Source organism: Podarcis gaigeae, assembly GCF_964106915.1.
Source record: "Podarcis gaigeae genome assembly, chromosome: 9".
In the NCBI taxonomy this organism is placed as follows: domain Eukaryota; kingdom Metazoa; phylum Chordata; class Lepidosauria; order Squamata; family Lacertidae; genus Podarcis; species Podarcis gaigeae.
In genome coordinates this window covers 32,417,728-32,442,071 of record NC_139685.1, presented here as the reverse complement: position 1 = coordinate 32,442,071, position 24,344 = coordinate 32,417,728, and the positions used below count along the sequence as shown (strand labels likewise).

General features: G+C 41.9%; 1 protein-coding gene and 1 long non-coding RNA gene across 2 annotated transcripts; one reads left to right on the top strand and one right to left on the bottom strand.

Moving 5' to 3' along the window:
* Positions 1 to 988: 988 nt before the first annotated feature.
* Positions 989 to 16,528, bottom strand: AGA (aspartylglucosaminidase). The gene is made up of 9 exons (XM_083755937.1): positions 16,309 to 16,528; positions 14,102 to 14,255; positions 12,831 to 12,943; positions 11,197 to 11,309; positions 8,783 to 8,900; positions 6,470 to 6,545; positions 5,121 to 5,228; positions 4,346 to 4,479; positions 989 to 3,686 (listed from the first exon to the last, which is right to left on the bottom strand). Exons 1-9 carry the CDS (start codon positions 16,451 to 16,453, stop codon positions 3,586 to 3,588), a joined length of 1,062 nt encoding a protein of 353 aa, XP_083612063.1. The 5' UTR covers positions 16,454 to 16,528; the 3' UTR covers positions 989 to 3,585.
* LOC310852567 lies at positions 8,912 to 11,276 on the top strand. The gene is made up of 3 exons (XR_014568271.1): positions 8,912 to 10,605; positions 10,637 to 10,774; positions 11,154 to 11,276. It is a non-coding gene; the product is annotated as an uncharacterized lncRNA (long non-coding RNA).
* Positions 16,529 to 24,344: the final 7,816 nt, after the last annotated feature.

The window sequence follows — 24,344 nt, the reverse complement described above, 5'->3', positions numbered from 1 at the left end:
TTACAACTTCACTTGCCATCCTTATTGTCCTTTAATTGGTTCCCTAAACCACACTGCAGCTAACGTCTCACGTTCTAATTAATAATGGTGATAAGGAGAAATTATCTTCATTGGGCACAGTATGTCAAAGCTATTAGGACAGAGTCTATTAAGGAATATCATAATTTGGGTTGTTCCAAAGCAGGGGGTATATGGAATGTTTTAGATTCACCGACTCTGGGATCTTCAGCAGTACTTATTTGAGCAATCTTAAAAGGAGATTCTCATCTTCAAAACATACATGAAGAATAATTCATCCAAATACAAAGGACAGCTTCCATTTCCCCCCCTTTTAATGTTGCAAAGAAACCCTCTCCCTGCCATTCCACACAAGATAAAATGAAATTCGGAATCATTAAAATGATTGTCTCTGCAAATTTTACTTAGGCTGCAATCCTATAATCAGTTAGCTGGTAGTCAGTTGAACTTAATGAGGCTTACGTCTAAGAAGATATGCACGCTACAGGATTGTTAAGACTGCTGTAGGGGGAAAATCATAAGAAAAGGCTAAAGCCTATTAAGGTCCATCCTTATAATTAATAGAACTGGAAGAGACTCTAGTCCAGCCCTCTGCAATGCAGGAATCTCAACAAGAGCATACATGAGAGAGGGCCATCCAACCTCTGTTTAAAAACTTCCAAGGAAGAAGAATCTACCACCTCTCATGGGAGTCTGTTCCATTGTTGAACAGCTCTTACTGTTAGAAAGTTCTTCCTAATGTTTAGTCAGAATCTCCTTTCTTGTAACTTGAAGCCATTGGTTCGGGTCCTAGCCTCCAGAGAATACATCTTTTGCTTCCAGTGAGAGGAGTGTAAGGCCCCAAAGAAACACATATTTATTTACAAATCCAATGAGACAATCCGAATTCAGTCTCATGAATAGTATGTCCTCAGACTAGTATGTCCTGATCAACCTAAATAACAACAAACAACAAACAGGTAAGACCTACTCTTGCAAAACACACAAAAAGAGAATGTTTTATTTTGTCTGAAGACCTGCTTCAGGAGACAGTTGTTATTTTAAAAGCATGTTCCCAATCAAATGTTATGTTCCACAAAGCCGCACCTAAGGAAAACATCTCCAAAATACAGATGCAATAGCTTAATGGGCGTCACCGAAACAATTTAGTTAACACTGGTAATAAAAAAGGAAAAAGGAAAGTCACCTGAAATATTCTCTTAAACAACACAAACATGAACAAATATTTCTGACTGCCATACATTTAGGGACTTGACCTACACTTAGAAACCCTGTGTGAGCAAAGTCTGCTTCCAGCGAAACCAACACAAAGACATACAGTATCCCAGAGTCATGGGGATAAGTAATAGGGAATGAGCTGACAGAGGCAGCTGCATCCTGGCTTGAGAGTGGATGTATACCTTAAATGCCTTTTAATAGGTTTCTGCAAAGAAGACTAGGTTCCAGAAACTGGACCTGTACTGGAAAGTGGTCCAAAAGGAGGTTGGGATTAATGGTGCTTTGGGAAGGTCCATGGCTCAGTGGAAGGGCATCTGCTTTGCATGCAGAAGGTCCCAGGATCATCCTAGTCATCTCCATGTAGGGCTGGGGAATATTCCTGTCTGAAACCCTGGCAAGCTGCTGCCAGCCAGCATGTGAAGATGGACCAACAGTCTCAGTACAAAGTAGCTTCCTATGTTTAGCACAGCGCCTGTGGGTCTGTCCTTCAAGAGTAAATCAAGATGGAGAAGTAGAAGCCTTGTCAGTGCTATTCAAAGTATCGTCATTGGCTCTTGTCTCAGGGACCAGTGGATAGGCAAAATCTCTTACCTGGTCTGGTTGAGTAAAACAGGTTGTAGGTTCCAAAGACTACTTATGAAAGGTGTGAAATGAGAAGCATGACACTTAGGTCCAGCAAGTTCATCTTGCACCAGGGCAAAGAAGGCATTAATACTGATCTTGGTTGTAACCCAAACACAGCAGGTCTAGGACACGGTTTTGGAAACTAAGCTTTTGATTTTGGCCCTATGGGCTGAAATGATCTGGAAACAGATCTGGTGAGAAGCATTTTGCAGAGATATTGTAAATTAGGAAGGAATTTACAGGGGTCCAAGGAAGGGTTTTTATTAGCAGCTATTTGTATCCATCTTTTTGAGGGGGGGGCGTACACAGGGCAACATTCACAAGGCGATCCCACTTCATTGGCTTGGCAACAAAAGGAAAGTTAGGTTAGGTTGACTGATAGGAACTGGCCTAAGCGAGCTTTACAGCAGAGCTCCAGAAGTTAGCTGAGTGGCTGGGAAAACCCAGCCAGGTGGGTGGGGTATAAATAATAAAATTATTATCATTGTTGTGGTTAGCAGCAAGAAAGGGCATGGAAGTAGTAGCTGATTATAACACATTTGGAGGTGTGTTGTTGTTGTTGTTTTAAAAAAACAACTACTACAAATTCAAGAGCAGGGTGGCAGTTCGGCAGCTCCAGCATGTGAAAAGGGGAATATTATTTTGTAAATTGCTAGAAGGAATGATTTGATTTGTACATTTTAAAAATAGTTCTTAAAAATGAATGTGTTTATGGGGAAAATGTCAATACTCAATTAACATAACCAACAGTCCTTCCAGGACTCACACAGCCCGAGTGCTCATGCTGTATATTAGATAGGTGGTTTCTTTTACATCAGGTGGAATGTAGCAGTACGTAGCGGGGGAAAGTATTTCCGCCCCGCCTCCCACAATAGCTAGTATTGAAACCCTGTCCTGTCGCATTTCTCTTCCATTCTTGAAGATGCATTTCCAGCTGTTACTGGGAGAAGGGACATATTCAGAGTGTCCTAGCAGGGCTATTCCTCATTCAGAAATAGGAAAGAGAACTCCGGTGGATCTTTCAAAACAGAAGTCAGCTGAGAGGAAGGCTTTGTGGTAGGGTTTGTTCAAAGTGCCTGGGCTTGACACATTCATTTCTTCTCTCCCACAGACGGTAGACTGCTTTGGTTGAAGTTGAGAAATATCTCGGCATATATTTGAGTGAATTTCTTTACTCAGCTTATTCTGTTTAAATTTACTTAAGGGTCAGCAATACGGGAAAGCAAAATTAAGGCTACAATCTTAAATTGTACGGGCGGAGAATGAAGGCCACCTAAAATTCAGTTTCCTGCTAGACTCACGCAAACCCTCCTCTATCCTTTTACCTTATTTAGTTTGGAACATTTACCCCCCCCCTATAGAAAATAACAAGGAGGAAATTAATGAGAAATCTTGAGGGGAAATCTTCCCATTCTGGGAGCATGTCAGGAGGATGAGACGGCGATGGCTCCTGCTCTCTCTTTGATGTCAGTAGGGCAGCAGGAAAGCCTAGGGGGTGGAGATCTGGCACTCTCTTTCTCTGCCCCCCTCTCCTCCCAAGGGCCAAAAGATTACAGTCTTAAGACAGAGAATATAGGCTCCTTGGCGCAAATCAGTAATCCCGCTGCACTATAATTTATGGGGAAGTTGTGTGCACAACAAATTTTTGTAAAAAACGGCAATGGCAAAAGTTTAATTTTGTCTTCTTCGTTTCTTCCAGTGAACTCTTTAAGTTTAGGGGGGGGGTTAAATGCAGTCTATTATTTGCTCAGATGGTTGCTTCAAAGTGGGATTAGAAGCCATAAAGTGAAACTGTGTGAATCCTGAAACTTTATTGCAGGCAGCACCTGTGTCAGGAAAGGGAGAGATAAGAGAATAAAGAGAGAACAAACTATGAGAGGCGCATTAATCTGTCTCCTTGTGCTTTTAACATCTAAGGATCCCACTATTAATTCAACTACAATTGTGCAATTGTTCTTTTATAGCCTTAATTAACCCAGCATTGCGCTTTCTTTAAAAAAAGTCATCTTTCCTTCACTTGTTTTAAACTCTTGAAGACGAAAGAGTCTCCAGCTAGCACTATGGCCCTCACAACCTAAAATATAATTCCAAGTTTAGTATATTTTGTTTCAATTTACATCTTAATACTGGCAAATGTAATGAGTCCACGGGTCTCTAATCTTTCAAACGGAGAACTGTGGGAAATCAAAGATAAAAGAAGTGCACTGAGCAGCCTAACCCAAAACGTCATATCGATTAGCAAAATGATTCTGCATGGTGATCCAAGGGCTCAATAATGAGATACCCAGCATGACTGATCTTGGATTGCTTTGAAGCAGAGTCTCAGACTCTGTCCCCCCCCCCCCCCCCGAAAAAGTGAATATTTTGTTTTGAGCCCTTTCCTGCATGCTGATGTGACAAATGGGCAACGAACATAGAATCCGAGTGTTGCGAACTTATTCCAACCTATAAATTTTCATGAAATGAACTTCTGAGGTAGACGTACCATAGCTTCCACTCGCGTTGGCACAGATAACGGCACCAAAAAAGTATGGTTCATATTTCTGAATTCTAGAAATAACTTTCTGGCAGGCTATGGTGGGATCCATTCCTGTTCGCATATACTCCACGGCTTGATAGCTGATTTAAGAAAAATAAACAAACAGATATTAACACAAAGGTTCTCCAAGTGTCATAGTATGCATAGTATGCCAAGGAGGAGGAAACCCTCCTCCGCTGATAACAAAAAGGGAATCTTGCACGAACTTGCCCAACGTTGACACGGGATAAAAAACCAAGACAGGGCCTTTTTAGTGGTGGTTCCCTATCTCTGGAATGGTTTGATTTGGCCCTAGTGATCCACTGTGATCAAATCCTCTGGGTCTAACTGTTATCAAAAACTCATAATTAACTGGTTTGGTATAATAATTTGTCCAGGTCTTAATGCTTGGATGCAATATGAATTGAACACTAGTTCCCTTCAAAATTCTTCTACGGCTAGGATTGTAGAAAGAGAGTCTGCATATTTTAAAAAAATATGAAATAGCTATTATTAGTTCAAAATCCTACTGTTTGGACAAGGCTAAGCAACATCCCCAAGATGATGTTGTTTTTCTACATCACGAAGGACCTATGGGCATGCCTAGTGATACCCCCAAGGCTTGAAGCAGTGCAGCGCAGCTTCTGAGCTTGCCTATACAAAGCCCATCTTTTACCCCAGGCTGGTCTCACAATTAAACCCAGTATCAAAAAGACCCAAAGAGTTCACAGAATATAAAAACCTGGGCAAGAAGCGCATCATCAAATCCCCATCTCCAGTGGCAGCTGCAGCTCCAGCTGTACTATCTGCATATGCTCCAGCTCCAGCAATTGGAGAGTCTCCCACACGTCTAAGAAAGATGAAGGTGACGTTAATCCAATGAAAACAGCCGGACGATGGGGAAAGATTCTGATAGTTCTAACAGAGTCACAAACAAGCTAGCAACAAAGACACGCTGAGGCATGTTTCTCACTGAGGTAGTAAACCTGTGCCTGCCTCGAGTAAGCTTCTCGGAGCTATATGTACAATCTCAGGACTCTGCCAGACAAAGCATTTGCCAGATTTGCTTGTACAAAACTTAGGCAGAGGTAACATGTCTGGTATTTACTGAGTATTTATTCAGATTTGTTTGTTTCTTTAGGAGGAGAGCTTATGAGGACAAAAGGCCATTCATCCTGATCTGCTTTTGGGGTGTCTTCCCACCAATCATTTGATCATTCCACACTTTTCTATACAGAGCACTTTCATTGCGCATGTCTAAGTTTCCTACTATGAGCTCGAATTTCCCTTGCAAAATACATGACAGAATGCTTGTCTATTAAAAAATAAGACACACACCCCCAACCAAAAACCACAAAACTTAGAATTGCTTCTTCTCAACATTTAGTTTTCTGTGCAGAGGATAGTTCAGTCATGGGAGTCTCTGACTGTAGTCAGTACAGCCCAGACACAAGCTTCCCACCTCAAGAAGATGTAGTGGAATGTCTCAGTACAGTGGTACCTCAGGTTAAGTACTTAATTCGTTCCGGAGGTCCATACTTAACCTGAAACTGTTCTTAACTTGAAGCACCACTTTAGCTAATGGGGCCTCCTGCTGCCGCCGTGCCGCTGGAGCCCGATTTCTGTTCTCATCCTGAAGCAAAGTTCTTAACCTGAAGCACTATTTCTGGGTTAGCGGAGTCTGTAACCTGAAGCGTATGTAACCTGAAGCGTATGTAACCTGAGGTACCACTCTATATAATAGCAGATTTTGTTTTCCCATGTGTCAATTCCGTTCTTTTTGGGCAGCAATATTTATTATTATATTTGCTGAACTGGGCTGAAATATCAAGGCAACACTTAACTTACAAACATCCAATATAATCAAGCACAGCTCTAAAACGGATAGAATTGAAGAGGAAGAAGACAGAAAACAAATTCATGCATTCTTGACATACCCACTTTTCCACAAAATCCTTCTTTCAGGTGATATAAAAATCATTACCATTACAGCAGCAGTTCACATACACACTCATGCTTACTATAAGCAGCACTCAAGAAAGGAAAACAAATCTCATCAATATTGAATCTTGATTTTATTGTGACACTAACCCCTGAATTTTGTGGTCTGCACCATTTGTAGACGTCCCCACAGCAATGCTTCCATTCTGACCAATCACAATCATGCCTACAAATGAAAACAGTTGGGGAATTTAGAAGCAGCATTATGGGTTAATGATTTTGTTAATTGAATAGGGGTAATGTTAGGCGACCACCCTTTAAAACAAACCAGACTCCTGCTGTCCTTCAGACAGAAGTGGGGAACTGGGTTTGACTAGTGAGTTACAATGTTTATATCCCCATCCCCTCATAGGCCAAATTTGACAGGTGGGTGGAGCTCATGAAACCCCTTTCTAAATTCTGGGCAATGTAACCCTTGGACAAAGCACAATCTCGTCCATTGTTTTACATAGTGCTTCGTAGACACTGCTGATCAGCCGGGCCTGCAAACCCCTTTTCAGCTAAGCCACGTTTTGACCTGGCCCATACTGACAACATATATGACAGCAGCTGTGTGCAGTTGGGCCAAAGTGGTCTTGAAGGCCAAATGGGAGGCCTGACAGGTGTAATCAGGTTTGGAAGCTGGGGGTCCCTGACACCTATTTTAAGAGTTCCCGGTAATATACGACAGTCGCCACAATCTTTTCTTATCACAACTAGATGGTGATGGGATCCACTTCACCTGGGAACTGTTTGCCTTCCTTAGGCCTCTTTTATGTTTGGAGTAACTCCACCCTAGAGTCCATCTATTACGTTTAAAGAAAGAAAATCTCCCATCCGCGAAGACAGATGATCACCAGGATCACAGTCTGTCCCATAATTCTGCACTGATTAAGTCAGAAACATGGGCTTTGGCTCCTGGCTTCAGATGGGAGGCATTATAATCATTCACTTCAAGTGTGGAAATACATATTTTAGGACACTTAATTGTTAATTTATAGACCCACATCCAGATAATTCATGCACTGGCTACCGGAAGGCAGTAAGTGCCATAAACATAGTGTCAACTGACACAGCATGAAGCAATTGTTCAAAGTTTGCATTCAGTTATTTGCCAAGTAGGCAATTTGCCTAAGGAATGCAACTGCCTACAGTAGCCTAGTTCAGTTCTGCTCGCTCTTTGCCTCCCAAAGAAGGGAAGCAAAGAATAAATCACTGACTTGGGCAAACTGCCAAGGTGCAAAAGTTCATAAGGACACACCTTTAGATTAGCAAGAACCTTGGCATTTGACATTTTTAAAATGCTAATTACTTGGTGGTGACGAATTTAATCATCACACTAGAAGTGCCTCTTAAGTGTCTGGGAATGAGGCTTGTGCTCCCAAGTCACTTAGGTGCTTCTGTAAATTCCAAATTTAATTACTATGCAGATGGAAGAGGCTGGATCCAAACAAAGTCGTCGTCCCCCGCCCCACCCCATCTTCAGCTAATTTTGCAAAAGGTAAAGTTGAAACTTGAGCTTATTTGAAAAAAAACAACTTCCAGACCTATGTAGTTCTGGAATATCCACTAGGATGATCAATTTACTGGAATATATAAGCTCATTTTGAAATTACTTCTTCAAGAAGGAGCACTCTTGATCCACGTTCAGCAAACTAGCAAGCAAAAAGAGTAAATTAAGTTGTTCCTGCTTGAAAACAAAGTGGTGCTTCGATTTTGGATGATAATCATGTTCTACTAACACAAGTTCCGCCTCATCAGACCATGTGCGTATTTTTTAAAAAATGTTCATCATGTATCTGTAGAATGAATGTATGAATGTACGGGGACTGGGAAGGAAAGGTGAAAGGGGAATAGAATGTCACATTCCTGGTTCTAGAACTAAACAGAGAAGCACAGGCCAGGTTCCTACAGTAAGTAGGGAGACTTCCAGAATGGGGTGAGGGGTAACATGGCAGGCGTCCTTCCACATCCCAAGTCCTGCCAGTTCATGCTGGCCAAGGTGGAAGCTGGCTTCCATGAAATTTTTCACTATGCCAGCAATATATTGACATAGCTGAGAAACCCGAGGAACTTTTGGATCAAGTGGATCCAAGGCTGCTGCTAATCAGCCTCAAGACTCATTTCAAGGCTCCTACACACAGTAGCGTTTCACCCTCCTGGGCAGAGCCCCATGACCAGCAGAGAGGCAACTATGCGTAATCTGACAGCCTAGCATTCAACATTATGGGGTGCTAGGGCTTCACGCTTGGGAAATGTCTTGCTGAATCAATGATGTTATCTCTGCATCAGGCAGACTTGTTCTTAAGTGGATTGTGTCCTTATATCCCGCTTAAAATTATTCACATTCAGTTTCTTTAGTGACTCATTAAAAACAAGCAGAGGGATTGCAGCATGAAATAAGCTGCTGTCAAGAAGGCATACCAATAGTGTCATGGTTATGAACATCTATTCTTTTCTTTGATGCACTCCACTCTTCTTTGGTGAACTTTGCAGCCTGCTTGTATGGGCCACATGATTTTGAAGCATCTGGCGTCACACTCTGCAATCAAAGTTTCATTCACATTAAAATCTTGGAAGAAAAACAAACTGGCATTTCAAACAAACCTGTCTTCTATCCCTCCCCCCCCCCCGTCATCCCAAAAGAATAGTGTAAGATTTCTGTATATGCCAAGGATGAAGTTTCATCGAAGGCAAATTACTGTAGCTCAGATGCTTTAAACAATGAACAGACAAAAGCATCTCCCTCAATTTAGAGTAACTCAATACTCAAAACACTCTAGTTATCACAGCCCGGCTCAGATTCCACGTTATGTGATTTGCAAATGTTTCCTACAATGAACAGCCAGCAGAGAAATAATACATCAACATTCTATGTGCAAAAAACGCAGCATGATAATTTGTCTTACCACCTACCGCTATAATTCAAGATCAGTTTTTCTCAATCCTCATGAGCATCCATGCTGATTGTGATGAGACAACTTTATAGACAAACCATACAGCTAAAGGCGCTGAAGCCGGATAATTCAACTTGCTCTACTTCCACTCCACATACCCTGCAAACACCCTTTACAATCTAACACACCCTATTTTTTTCCCTTTTGCTGGTGGCTCAAGTAATAATTAAGAAAGACTTTGCTTCAGCCACACAGACTTCTCCTGCTAGCCTTAAAGGTTGTTATCTTTCAACTTTCTTCCTATGGTCTTGGGTGCAGAGGTCCCTCTACAGGTTTCTACATAGCCTGTGTTTTCTGCAGGGATAACTTGAAGGGCATAGATAGTCAAGAGGGTGGGATCTGCATGCACAACGAAGGAAGAAAACATTTTACACAAATCACAATAGGCTTCTGAATCAATCATAAACGAATAGTACTGGAGTTCCATATTATATTTTTAACAGTAAATATCTAATTGGAGATTTATTTATTTTAAGTGTGCCCATAGTTATACATCTGAGCGAGGTAGCATAAAAACAAAAAAATGCCCATGCTGAACGGCTCCACATAAATTTAATGGTTACACACTTATCAGGATCACAGCAGGCTCAGAGCAGATCTTAAAATGAACCTGCATTCCAGATGCATGGCTAGAGGCAATTAAAAAAATCTTAACCAGAACATAAAAATAGTTTAGGAATTTAAAAATAAGGTAAACAGCAGGCAGAGCTTGGGCTTGTTTATATGAAATAACAATGTGTGGATTCTAATCATGGCACAAAGCTTAAAAGTTCCAAGGTGGGGGAAGAGCAGAAAACATATGCGAAAGATAACCAAGAAGCTTAAACCTAGCTCCCACAGAAGATCTGGTGAATAGAAGAACACGGGGAAGTCCCTGGGTACATAAACTCCTTAAAAGCAACTGTCCAGTGATGGCAGGGGGACACAGATAGGATTATCAGGTGCCCAACACTTACAAGGCAAACAATATGAAAGAGCAAGAATCAGATGCAGTGGAAGGATTCAAGTTGAACTGGTTAGCAGAAGCTGGTATCAGCAGTGACCAATTCTAGGTCGACTGGAGGCTAAAGAGAACTGAAGAGCAGGACCCTCAAAGCTGATCAGCAGGACCATTTGGCTCCATAGGCCTAGCTCCTTCGGAGAACTCTCTTGTACACATTCACGTACATTTGTTCTTTGGTACACAGCACATTCCTCTTCCCCTGCAGCTTGCTCCAGTGATGGAGTGGGGTGCTGAGAATGTTGCAGACATAAGAAGAGCCCTGCTGGATCAGGCGCAAGGCCAATCTGGTCCACCATTCTGTTCTCAGTGGCCACCCAGATTCCCATGGGAAGCCTATAAGCAGGACCTGAGTGCAACAACACTCTCCTCGCTTGCAATTCCCTGCAGCTGGCATCCAGAGGCATACTGCTTCCAAGAGTGGTGGCAGAACAATATTTAATACAGTGTAGCCACCAGGTTTTGAATTATGGTGCTGGAGGAGACTCTTGAGAGTCCTCTGGACTGCAAAAAGATCAAATGCATCCATTCTTAAGGAAATTAGCCCTGAGTGCTCACTGGAAGGACAGATTGTGAAGCTGAGGCTCCAATACTTTGGCCACCTCATGAGAAGAGAAGACTCCCTGGAAAAGACCCTGATGTTGGGAAAGATGGAGGGCACAAGGAGAAGGGGACGACAGAGGACAAGATGGTTGGACAGTGTTCTCGAGGCTACGAACATGAGTCTGACCAAGCTGCGGGAGATAGTGGAAGACAGAGGTGCCTGGCATGCTCTGGTCCATGGGGTCACAAAGAGTCGGACACGACTAAACGACTAAACAACAACAACAGCCACCAGGTTTATAAAACAAGAAAAAACAAGGGGGAAAGTTGTGTTTTACCTTCCAGAAGTTTGGCTGACAGTTTCGATTAAGCCACTGTAAGTACATTGAAAGAGAGCTCTGTGTAGTCAGGTCTTCACTTGGAAACCCCATGCTTTCTGCAAATAGTGAGGCTTTATGGAACAGAAAATAATGAGTAATTTCTTTTTCTATGTAACTGTATTTTCAATTCAACAAGCATGCAAGAGGACACTTTTCAGCTCATCGAGATCCCTATGAAAACATGGCATGGCACTTGTAAACCATTTTCATATAGTATTACAACAGTCAGAGCCCAAGTCACTGCCCTATACAAGTGTATACATTATTATGATTATGTCCTCAACAGACATGCCTTTCTCATTTTCTAGAACAAGAACATATATCAGGGGGCTTCAGAATCCTGAAGACTGATAGCAAACTAAGAGGAAGTATATCAATTTGCAACACGGAATCCATAAATGAAAGACTTGTGATAAGAAACAGCAATGTTCCACTACACTGTCAGATAGAAACTTTAAGAATTCAAAGTAGAATGTTTTAGACTGTATTGATTATTTAAAAAAAATATCCTGTTGCTTTTATCTAATATATCTGAAGTATGTTTCTATTTTTTCCCTGTTAATTTTTTTAAAGAGAAAAGTGTTTTTGGGGATGTCATATTTATAACTGCACAGCTTGTGTTTTCACAGAATCCTTTCTGAGCTATCTGTTGCAGCTATACTTTTTAAAGAATAATTTCTAATGCTAAAATTCCAAAAATCAGTGATGAGTTTTTTCACTGAAGTCTGCGATTCAATACAAATTTATTATTTTAATCTATAAAAAACATTGGTCTCCAAAAAGAGTTCCCCAACCAAGTATACAAAAACCCAAAAACCCTCTTCTACACACAAGAGCATTCAGTAATAATAAATACACAAACAAAACCATAATCTGATAAAATTAACACATCAAAAATTTGGCAGAACCAAAATGCCTCAACTGCCCACCTTGAGGAGAAGGGACCTTTCTAAACGGAGTAAACACCATACCTCTAGGTTAGGTTACTTGCAATATGTTATACATGGGCCAGCCTCTGAAGATGGTCGAAATTTACGATAAAAACCATAGAAAGATGGTTTGAGCATGTAACACTAACCCTGGCTCAACTGCACTGGCTGCCAGTGTGTGTGTGTGTTTATACTGTAAACCACCCTGTGATCCTCGGATGAAGGGCAGTATAGAAATTTAATAAACAAAGAAAACAAAATTGTGAACTTAATGAGACTAGAGAGCATGATGAAGAGGGAAGAAATAACCTATCAAGTCAAACCAGAGCACAGTGGCCCCTGTCCATTTAAAGCAGGTGTGGGGAATCTTTGACCTGCCAGATGTTACTGAACGACAGTTCCCACCAGCCCTAGCGAGCACGACCAATGGCCAGGGATGATGGGAGTTGTCGTTCAACAACATCTGGAGGGCCAAAGGTTCCCCACACCTGCGCTAAAGCATTGCACTCTATCTTAATGAAATCAAGTAACTTGTCGCAACCATCTTGTGACAAAGTTCTGGACACCAGCGAGGCAGCTTAACTTCATTTGGACAGAGGCGGCTGCCTTCCATCACTGCATGGCAGAGCCAAAACTTCAAGGCAGCAAAATGAAGGAAGTTACCTGACTCTCCAACCAGTAAGGTGTGCTGAGTATGCTCTATCACTTTTCGTGCCACGCCAATAGCATTTTTTACGCGTCTGAGATCAGCTACTGCCCCAACTTCCATAGTATTACTGGACCAAAGACAGACAATTGTACCCAAAAGCAAAACAGACAGACAGAGCTGTAGTTAGGAATATTTTAAATTTATACCAAGAAATGCAGAGTATAAGAATAACGTATGCCACATCTAAAGGACAAGCATAAGATGGATATAAAAACAAAGATTGGTGTCCAAATGTTACTTGCAATCCCATTAGACTACTCCAGACTAAATGGGTTGAACCTGTAGATGGGGAATTCCCAAATGACTGTCCACAGAACATGAGTGGTTTGTGATCGTAATTCAGGTGGTTTGTGGCATGTCTGTGGATTTGTAGTTGAATATAACACATCTATTGCTTTAAATATTCATTCTGACTTTTAACTGCATTCTAATTGCTTTTAATTTCTCATATCACATTTTAATGTATTATAATGTGAATTCTATGGAATTCACATTGTAATAGAATAAAATGCAATATGCAGGAAATTAAAGCTGCAATAAAGACACAATTAAAATTCATACAGCATCTAGCACAGCACAATTGCTACAGCAGGCAGAAAAAATCATTTAAGTGGTCAGCCTCAACAATTTTAAAGTGGTCTGTGGGTAAAAAGGTTTGGGGACCACTGTTGTAGACTACAGTTCAGATGGGCATGTGCTCTCTTTAAAATGACATTTTAAAGCATTTTTAGTGAGAGGAGAAAATAGAGCTAAACCTGACTTGCTAAACCAAAGGCATATGCTCTATTGCTACTAGTGCACAGCTTATCATTAGAGCAGGGCCAGTTACATACATTGCTATATGTTTGTTTATCTGCTAGTTACTTTAGAGACCAGGGAGTGTGTATGAAATAATGTGCATAATAATGCAATAAGCCAGTAAAGAAACTGTACTTCTTGAGATCAAGGAGTGAAACAGAAACTAGAAAAAAATATATATGTGTGGATAAGACTGACATAAAGATTTAGAAGAAAAACCCCATCCCTAGTAACAGCCCAGTCAGTCTCAGATGCACGCATGCCCTTCTGGGCTCATAGGTTCCCATCAGCTTTTCAATGGAGAGGGCAGCAAGGACAAAGCTGTCTACTCTTTGAAGTGAATGGGGAAGATTCTGAACATGGAGGAGCTGCATGCAATTGATAGCAGAACCCCTATGCCTGTTAGGAATGATGTGGGATTCCTTACCCATCCATAATCATAGCATCCAATGTTGTTTCTCCATGTTCATCTGGGTGTCCTCCATACCCCACACTTCCATCGCATTGCTCAACTTCACACTGACCACAGCCTTTCTCTACTGCATCCAGTTCAGAACCACCTGCCAGTAAGGTACTCCAAGCTGAAAGGAACAACAACAAAATCCCACTCACTCCACATGTAAAGTACGTAGAAGTCATATTCTTAAAAAGCACACCCCCAATTCCCATCCCTAGAATACACAGTACAGTGCAAATGTGTAAGTGTTCATTGTCCTGATTTTATGGAGGCTGGTCAATAAGTACAAGAAAACTAAATCCATCATGTACAGGGAATGCAGCATCAGTGGCAAAACTCTTAAACCTGGGATTCCTAGACATTAATTGTCAACTGTCTGCTTCTCATTGTATTCTCCCCCCTGCCCTGCCAATCTGGCATCAGCCACAGTTGGCAAGCAAGCTATAGATTAAAAATGGCTTATTTGTCTGATGTGACAAATGTTGAGTTCATTCTAATTTCTTTCTCTTCAAGCCCAGAGTCTCCAATGAGCCAATTATGTTTAGAAGTAAAAGCAAAGCAGCACAAGGGTAGATAATAAAAAAAAACCTGGCCCTGCTCTTTTAAGTGGGGAAGCTTTTTCTGGCATGGTGATAAATGGTGGGGAAAGTTTTCCTGGCTACATGTCTGCATCAAGTTGCAGCAAAACAGGAATGGACTGGGGGTGGAGGGATCGGTGGAGATGGGATAACCCTCACTATATGGCAACAATGTGCTAGTTAAAGGGGGGGAAAGTTTTTAAACCATTTGTATGGCATTTCACTGAGGGATTTAAAACCATTTAATGTTGCTCCATATGCTCCGTTTGCAAGCCAGGCATGTCACTTATGGTGCAAGAATTTCCTCAAGATGGACTTTAGCACAAACTTTATGGATATATTGGGCAAGGGAGAGGACTCATTAATCTTGTCCCAGATGCATGCACACTCACTAGAAGGAAGTGAATAAGCTCCTTTTTACACACTGTGTGTGACACAGAAGCAGAAAGTGTGCAGATCATATTTACGCATTGTCTGATGTTGCTGTTATGAATCCAGTGAAGACACCCACCACAAGAGCTGCCAGCAGAAATCTATGTTGCACAATTGGCCACAAGATGTTGCTGTGGCCTAGTAGACCAAATTATGTAGCTAATACAGGACACAACACAAGCTGAACTTCTGCAGACACAGCAGCACACCAGTGTTTCCACTGTTAATAAAATGCCATGCTAAGAGCCCTTCTTCCACATTACTGTGGATCAGAACCCCTTCCCCAAAAGACCTACACTGAAATGGAGGGGGGAAGTGCCCTGCCTGTAACAGTGCTACACTAAGAAGCTGACTAACGTGCACTAAGTAATGTAGATTATGTCTCGTTAAACCAGAACGTAAAATGTCCCACACCAAACAAGGAAGAAGAAAGTAGCAGAGAAAAGCCAAGGAAGTTTAACAGTAGCAGTGTGGATGGCTAGTTCATCTGATCAGGCTTAAACTGTCACCACCCTTTCTCATATTTCAAACATTAAGTCTTGTTTAAAAAGGGCACTGTTGAACATGCACAGAGTGCCTTTCCCACTCCTCTCCCCACAGACAGATTTTTGGGATTGAGATAGTGGCTCCCGTAAATAAGAAAAAGGGGAAGGGAGGGGGGAGGAGAGAACAATTGGGTCCCAGGATCCGGCAGGACACTGCTGAAGGTGAAGTATCCCTCTCCAACCAGCCCAAATCTGGTTAGCTTGAATTCCTCCCCAACCCTCAAAGCAAGGGGTCCTCCTTACTGCTTCACTAGCCCCAAGTGATCGGAGGGCCTGGGCTCCGAAAAAGCGACTGCTCTGCTCTTATGTTTCTCATCAACGCCTGACTTTAGGAAGGCTCAACACAACCTGCTCGAGACATCTAATGCCAGCGTGCGATGTTCTCCCAGCCCAGAGATGCCAGCATGCAGCACGCACACAACCGCCTGCAAGGATCTTTGCAGATTTGCCAATGTGGCGCTGAGATCCGGGCTTGATCATGAATCTAGAAAGCGGGGTGCGGGGTGGGGGGAGCCCAAACAAAGTTTGGGGCAAACCTAGGATGGGGCGAGGGGTTCCTCTCCGCCCGCTCGAGCCTCTCCTCTGCGCAACCACGGAAGCCCTGGAGGAAACGAAACAGCACCTGCTTCGGCGGCTTTCCTAAAGGGCCAGGTGTTGAGGACCAGAGGCAGCGAGGGCGCCTCGCCGCTTGCCGCCACCGCCTGCAGCAGCAGCAGCAGCAGCAGAGGCAGCAAGCAAGGTCCCCTCGGGCGGCTCCCGCGCCCCATGGCTCCGCCAGCCCCACTGAGCCGCTCCCCTGTCAGCCCCACATCCCGTGACCGCCCGGCGGATCGGCCGCACGCGCAGTAGCCCGCGAAGGGCGGAGACTGTGCCGCGCGTAAAAGTCTTGCGCGGAGCGGCCTCTGGTGGCAAGTGCCGCCCTCTGGGCGCGCCGCGCGGTTCCTCTTTCTCTCTCCAGACCGCGGCGGTTGCGGGGCCCCTCCGTCCTCCCATCAGAACTGCACTGGAGAGCTAGAGGAGGAACCATCGTCGAGGGTTCCACGAGGGGGGTCGGCAGACCATCTTAGTCGCCTTAAGAGGACGCTCCTGTTGCTTCGCAGAGTTGGTGCCTGGCTAAGCGCTTGTTTGCGTTTATGTTTCTTCTTTTGCACGCCACGAAGGAGAGAAACGTCCGTTACTACGAGCTGAATAAAGAGCATGAAATTCACACTCGACTCCGAGTATACTTCAGACGGGGAGGTTGTGGCGCGCCAGATGCTGTGGGGCAACGACTCCCATCCGCCTTAGCCAGCAGGCCCAGTGGTCAGGGATGACGGGAGCTGCAGTGTTGTGTGTGTGAAGGGTCCCTCATCCTCCACTCAGCACATCTCCCCAGCATGCCAGAGACAGGCAAGCAAGGATTAGGCACCTGGTGCTGCCTAGAGAGAGTTACAGCCTAGGCTTACCTGTCCATGCCTCCCTATAAGGCTTGGTTTCCAAACCCTTTATTGTCCTGGTCACTCTCCTCGGCATTCTTGTCAATATCCTTCTTGACACAGGACTCCAGGTGAGGTCGGTCCAAGGCAGAATATTACTTCCATAGTTGTCAACTTTTGTATTTGAAAATAAGGGATCAGCAGCCTCGAAAATAAGGGACCAGCAGCCTCACCTGACAGTACGGGATATCTAACAATCCGGGATAGCAGTAGGAAGTAGCGGGAAATGGTGCTGGAATAAGGGAATTTCCTGCAAAAAAATGGAAGGTTGACAGCTATGATTACTTCCCTTAATCTGGACACTAGAATAGCATTAGCTTTTTCTGCCACTGCATCATACTATTGACGCATGTTACGTTTGCCCTCATATTAGTTTTGGCCCTCATATTAGTTTGGTCCTTTACACATGTACTTGATGTCAAGACAGGTGTCCCCCATCCTATATTTGCATATATGATCATTCCCACCTTAAGGAATAATCTGATTATCCACATTCTAAAATTGCTGTTTATCCCCCATCCAGGCCACTTAAGAGACATTGAAGGTCATATTCCATCCAGACAAAACACTCAAGGAAGGTGCGGCGCAAACAGGTGAGGATTGTGTCCTGGGAAGAAAGGGTGTGTGTATTGCTAAGGGAGCATCCTGTGGGCCAGTTAGAGAAGTATGGAGGGCCACATTGGGCCGCTAGACCTGAGATTGTCCACTTCAAATACATGATGACAGTGACAAAAGAAAATATTTAAAACACCACAGAATAACTGCACTTGCATTTGCATGTGTGTGTTAGCACCTGTGAGTGGGAAGGGGGAGGATTGCTAGTCCAGATCAGACCCATTGCAGATACAAGTTGGGGGAGGAAAATCCTCCACTTAAGGGCAAACTGTGTGACTATCATAACATGCAGTTTGGCCGTTAGTTGGATTGAATGTCCTGTTTTCACATGAGTTATAACAGGAATAGCCTCATATGAGTGGTAACTCCCAGACAGCAGTCACCTAGAATAAATCAGGTGCTGATGCTACTTTTCAGTGGCAGGGAGGTTATAGAATAACTACTGAGGAAAAAACACTTTTGTTTCTCACACACACCCCTTTTATTATTATTATTTTCAACACGAGAACACAGAAAGTCGTCACAGAGATGCTTATACAATAGTGGTAAACACAATTCTACACATGAATATGAATACTAAATCAACACATAATTTAGAGCTGTATTTCTTTTTTAGGTACAGGTGCTACTTCAGGTTTCGGAATAACTGTCCTGAAAATGCACTTCGTTTATAATATTTCACTTGCAGAATATACTCCTACATAGTGGAGAAGTGCCAGAGGTTAATTTGGTTCCATATGTATGGTTCATATTTCTGAAAAAGGGGAAGACAACTTGGCAGGACCTCATGTAAGACAAGATACGTTTTGAAGATGCACGCATATTTTTAGAGCATTCAAGCTATTTTAAAAAGCCTGAGGCTATGTTATTATTATTATTAGAACAACAAAAAAAGAAAAAAGGTGCTGTAGGCTTTGGAAGACTAGTTACCTCACAGCCTATTATTATAAAAGTCTGCAAAAAATAATAAAACCCATAAAGGCTTGAGAGCTGCAATAACTTGACCTTTGCCTCAGAAGTTCCATAAGGATGATATTACAGGAAGTCCAGAAACAACAACAGCATATAATTTAGCCAACATACTGATGTTAGTTCATTTCTGATATGAAACTTTGTATTCCTACCCTATTCTTTTTTATAGACCTTCGGGGGGGGGGAGTGAAACATGTATGTGGTTAAATGGGGAGAAAAGTTAAAAAGGGACACAATGAATATCTGTTCTCAAACAGACAAAAACAACAGTGATTTTTCAGTGAGCTCCATTACACACACACACCAATTCTCAATTGTAGCAAGAAAAAAAACAACACAGACAGTTATTCAGTGGTAAAGACCTAGATACTATATACATGCTGTTCTTAAGGAAATAATAATTTTGATGTATGCAGCCTCCACATGCAGACTTAAGTAGGAGGATAAAAAGTAGCAATCATATACATGTTCTACTCACTCAGGCTAAATTATATGCTGTTAGTGGGGAATACCTAGCACTGCCTGGGAATTTGTAGTACCCCAAAATTATGATTTTTAAGTGAATAGTGTAATTTGTGAGTTTGGATCCCACCCCTCAAAATGGTGATGTTATGGCAATTTCATGTTTTGGTCCACCATTTTGATTTAATTTGTTGCCTGGCACCAAACATTGATGGAGACTACTGCTCACACCTTTCATGCCAAGTTTGGTGACAATATCTAGAGAAACAATCAAACCCAAGGCAAAAAGTCAGTCATGTCTGAATTATATTTCAGTCCTCCATCTTGATTCAAAATGGTGTCCAGTTTCCAAATGTTGATGATTGCTAGCCCCATCTCAGGAAACCTTCTGCTGAGTTTGGCAATGATAAGCATCCAAACCAACAGAGAACAGTTGGGCAGACAGACAAACCATTTCCCCAAAAATATAGTAGATGCTTAATGTGTAGTAATCAGTTTTGTTTCCAGATCTTTTAAAATTGCAGGGCTGGAGAGATTGTTATGACCAGTGGGAACTTTTTGTTTCTTAGGTTTTTAGAAAACAACTTCAATTTCTGTGAAATATGAAGGTGGCTTTCTTGCAAGACCATGCATGCAATTATAATATGTAACTTGAAGTTTCATTTATGTGTATCATTGTGAACTATGTTTCTAAGAAATAGCTGATTTTTTTTATTGAATATCCTGTTCTCTGGATGAAGGGCTGCCCGGAGTAATCTATCAAGTCTATTGATAACATCTGAAATCTCTATCACTCGTTTTGCCAGTGTTTGAATGCTTCCATAAATAAGGAAGTGCATTGTTTTGCATCAAACAGCCTGAGGGACACTAGACCATCCAAAGACATTGCCTTTTCCAATGCAATTCAATTTGTTGTTTTTTGTCTTCTCAAGGCACTCGGCTTTTGTTTATTTTTTTACAAATTAAAAACATTTTACATTTTTAAGAAAATGAAATTATTTGTTGGTTCCATATGTCCCCAGCTGTGATCTCTAACTGTTTTTGTACCCCCAAGACACCTCCCCCAAATCTGTCCTTTAATTTTTCTAAATTTATATTATTATTATCTTAATCAGGCATGGCCACACTTGGCCCTCCAGCTGTTTTGGGACTACAATTCCCATCATCCCTCACCACTGGTCTCCTGTTAGCTAGGGATGATGGGAGTTGTAGTCCCAAAACAGCTGGAGGGCCAAGTTTGGCCATGCCTGTATTAAGTGAATTTAATAATGAATGATTAAAAATGATTTAAAATAGTGTATAATAGATGATGGGAGAGAGTTTTGGAAGTCAGCTTTGAATTCTCAACATACCATTTTTTACAGTTTGGTCCCACTTATTTTTAACACATGTCCCCAGGCGGATTGACAATGATTCAATGCAGCCCTCAAAACCCCCTGACGGTTAGCTATTCCTTCTCCAGTGGTACCTCAGGTTAAGTACTTAATTCATTCTGGAAGTCCGTTCTTAACCTGAAGCACCACTTTAGCTAATGGGGCCTCCTGCTGCTGCCATAGCACCGAAACACGATTTCTGTTCTCATCCTGAAGCAAAGTTCTTAACCTGAGGTACTATTTCTGGGTTAGCGGAGTCTGTAACCTGAAGCGTCTGTATCCTGAGGTACCACTGTATGTCCCAGGACCAGATATTTCAGAGGTCATCTCCTCCCATATGAGTCCTCTGGTGTGCTTGGGTAAATTTATCAGACCCTTCTCCAAGGGCCTCAGCCTTTGAAAGCAAAGCTGAAAGCTATGAGAGGCAGGACCTCCTCAGTTGTGACATCCACTCTGGGGAACTTCTTCCATCAGGAGGAACGTCAGCAACATTCACTGATGGCTTTTAAGTGTTTTGAAGAAGGCCTTTATTTATAGCTATTTCAAACGCCCTTACAATCTAATACTGCAGCAGCAATTGTTTTATTATTGTGTTTATAATGTTACTGCTTTATAGTTTTGAATGATAGCTGCCTTTGAGGGCCTGATACACGCCAGACATTGGGGTCTAGTACAAATGAAGTTTAAAACCCAAATTTCTGTATGTATTCTTTATTTTACTCTAATAGTAGTTTGTTTCATTGAAAAGCACGTTCCTAGATATTACCTGGTAATTGTAACTCACTATCTCATTTATGGAATTGTCCTATGTAATTATTTGCATTTTAGGGAAGATTATGTTGCTGCAATGATATGTTGGTCTGTTATGGTCCTTTGCTTCTGGTTTCGTGTGCAATATTTTTCTCTTTAATAATTGTAATAGTAATAATAAAGTTGTCATACTCAACGTGTAATGGACCACTTCACATTGTTGGAACTGTTCTTTTATTACAACTGTTTGTAACTTTATGAGGCTTTAATAAATGTGATCCATTGCAATAATAAAGCTTTTGAACAGCTGCTACAACTCGCTGTTTCCTAACCCCAACCTTGAAAGATACTGTGACATTGATAATTAAGACTCTTCAACAATAGAATTTCAGGCAATCAAATGTATTGCTACGGGTAGGATACCATACAGCTAAGATAACCAATGAGAATCAGTTTTATATAAATCTATAAGTATTTACTAGGATTTATGGCCCCACCAAAACAAATATGAAGTCCATTTGGTATACAACATATTATAAACATAATGCTCCTAATGAATAAGTTGTCCATTTTTTTTACATGATGCTGTAGTGCAGGCTTCCTCAACCTCGGCCCTCCAGATGTTTTGAGACTACAATTTCCATCATCCCTGACCACTGGTCCTGCTAGCTGGGGATCATGGGAGTTGTAGGCCAAAAACATCTGTAGGGCTGAGGTTGAGGAAGCCTGCCGTAGTGATTAATGTATCCTTTGACCTGATTCAGTGATATAGCATACGTAGGAGCTCTTAAGGTTCCTGCTTGCAGCGATTTCCCATTCATTTCAGTGGAGCAAATGGATCTTTTATTCTATTGAAATGAGCAAGACAACCGTATTAGAATATGGTTAAATGGTATTCATACGAATACCCCACAAGCAAATCAGGATGAATGCAGAACAAATGATCATTGTCATATAATGGCGCTGTAAGCAAATCAGAACAAATAATGCAGACAGGATATAATCTCACCTCCGCTGGGGGATCCCTCAATCCATTCAATACCAGCTTGTTCATTTGCCTTCATGTGAATCCTCCTCACCTATGGCTACCAGACTAGTACTTAAATACCATCATCTTCTTCTTTGGCGATCACTCGTAGCTGAGTAAGATGGTCTTCCATAAACACGGTTTTAACAATAAGTCCGTAAGTTACTGTGGAGGCCAATTCTGGATCCACACATCCTTCCACAGTGGGGACATTGGTTTCTGGGTGGGAGTTGATCATGGTGTGAATTTGCCAAGCATGCCTTCCTCTTAGCATGTTTCTCCCCTGCGTCCTGAATTTGGGTGTCTTCAAAGCCCATGACACCTTTGGTAAAGGTTGTTCTCCAACTGGAGCGCTTGCAGGGCAGTGTTTCCCAGTTGTCAGTGTTAATACTACATTTTTTTAGATTTGCCTTGAGACAGTCTTTAAACCTCTTTTGTTGTCCACCAGCATTACTCTTTCCATTTTTAAGTTTGGAATAGAGTAGTTGCTTTGGAAGATGATCATCAGGCATCCACACAACATGACCAGTCCAACGAAGTTGATGTTGAATATAAGGTTGCTTCAACACCATGTCCTGAGTGAGAATTTCTTTCCTGCCTTTGCTATATTTTGCTTTCTCTAAAGAAATCACAGTTTGCATACCTAGTCCCAAAATGGCTGTATCTGGATGTGGCAGAACACCCTCCACCAATTAGACAACAGGCTTGGTGACCAGGTGTGCTGTTTCTAAACCATCACCCCAGCCCTGTTGTGGCGCAAATAGAGACACTTGCACTTTTACAGTACCGCAGCAGGCCTCAAAAAGGAAGGAGAACCTCTTTGTTACAGTTCTTAGTGGATGGCCAGCCGCACTGCTGTTGAGAGCTATGAGATCTCTTGGAATGAATGGCTCAGTAAGAGGCGATGATTGAGTTCAACTATCCTGACTAGCCTTGTTTGTGGATTATAATAATGTAATGCAGCTCAGTTCATATTTACTTACAAGTAAGGATCACTGAGTTCAGTGGTGTTCATTTCTAAGTAAGCCCACACAGATTTGCAGTTTGAGAATTAATTACATTGCAGTAGTAGTTTGCATATGTGCGTGCTAAAATCGGCGTTGCAGGGTTGCACAAAGGAATGTTTGCATAGTTTCTAAACTCTAAGGGATGTGAAACAAAGGTTCATTTGCTTCATAAAAATGGTGTATATATAGAAAATATATGCTTATTTACTATTATACCAGTTATGGTGCTGTATACATAACACCGTTTACCATCTGCTACTAGGAATATGGCACATTTTATCTGTGTCTGAAGGAAAACACAGATTTTTCCTTGTAGAATATGTTTTTTATGTCTTTGAGGTTTGGGTAAAGAAAAGTAGGCTACTTATTAAACATTGTTTGTTAAACATAACAGTAGGTAGGTTTCAAGACTCAGCAAGAGGGACGGGAAAAAGGACTCCTAGCATTGGAATTGTTGACGATATCTTAGATTCTTCTTTCCAAATAGCTCTTCATTTCCTGCTGGTCTGCTACATATCTATTCATTATGACTCATTTCCCAAACACTCTAGCTTTAAAATAGAAACTGAATTCTTATTTTTCTATGGAGAAAAATAGTGCATGATGATTACCCAGAAGGACCATTAGAAACAGGAAGATGTAGCATATGACTGACACCGGGATGTGCATAGAAAACAGCCTCCCAGCCAAAACTAACAAACAAATATTAGTGTTTTGAATCAGTGACTTACAGTTTATATTTATTTTTGAGGAGGACCAGTAGGGCAGCCATTGCTACTTTTTCTCATCAGTTACATTTTTTAAAAATATTGTATATTTATGTAATTTAAATATTGTCATTTGAGTATCAAGAGCAGCTGTGGAGCCAGGGACACATCTGTCGGGCTATTGCGCCGATAACCATCTGGTGCTTGGTTCTGCTTGATTGAATTCCAGCTGGAGATTTAAAATTCATATCCACCCACGACAACTGAAAT

Excerpts from the sequence above, each read along its gene's own strand:
- AGA (XM_083755937.1), bottom strand. The coding sequence starts at position 16,453 with ATGGGGCGCGGGAGCCGCCCGAGGGGACCTTGCTTGCTGCCTCTGCTG. Across the intron at positions 8,901-11,196 it reads GTCAGCCAAACTTCTGGAAG|AGTGTGACGCCAGATGCTTC; the intron begins GTAAAACACAAC and ends CTTTGATTGCAG. Across the intron at positions 6,546-8,782 it reads TCATAACCATGACACTATTG|GCATGATTGTGATTGGTCAG; the intron begins GTATGCCTTCTT and ends TTTCATTTGTAG.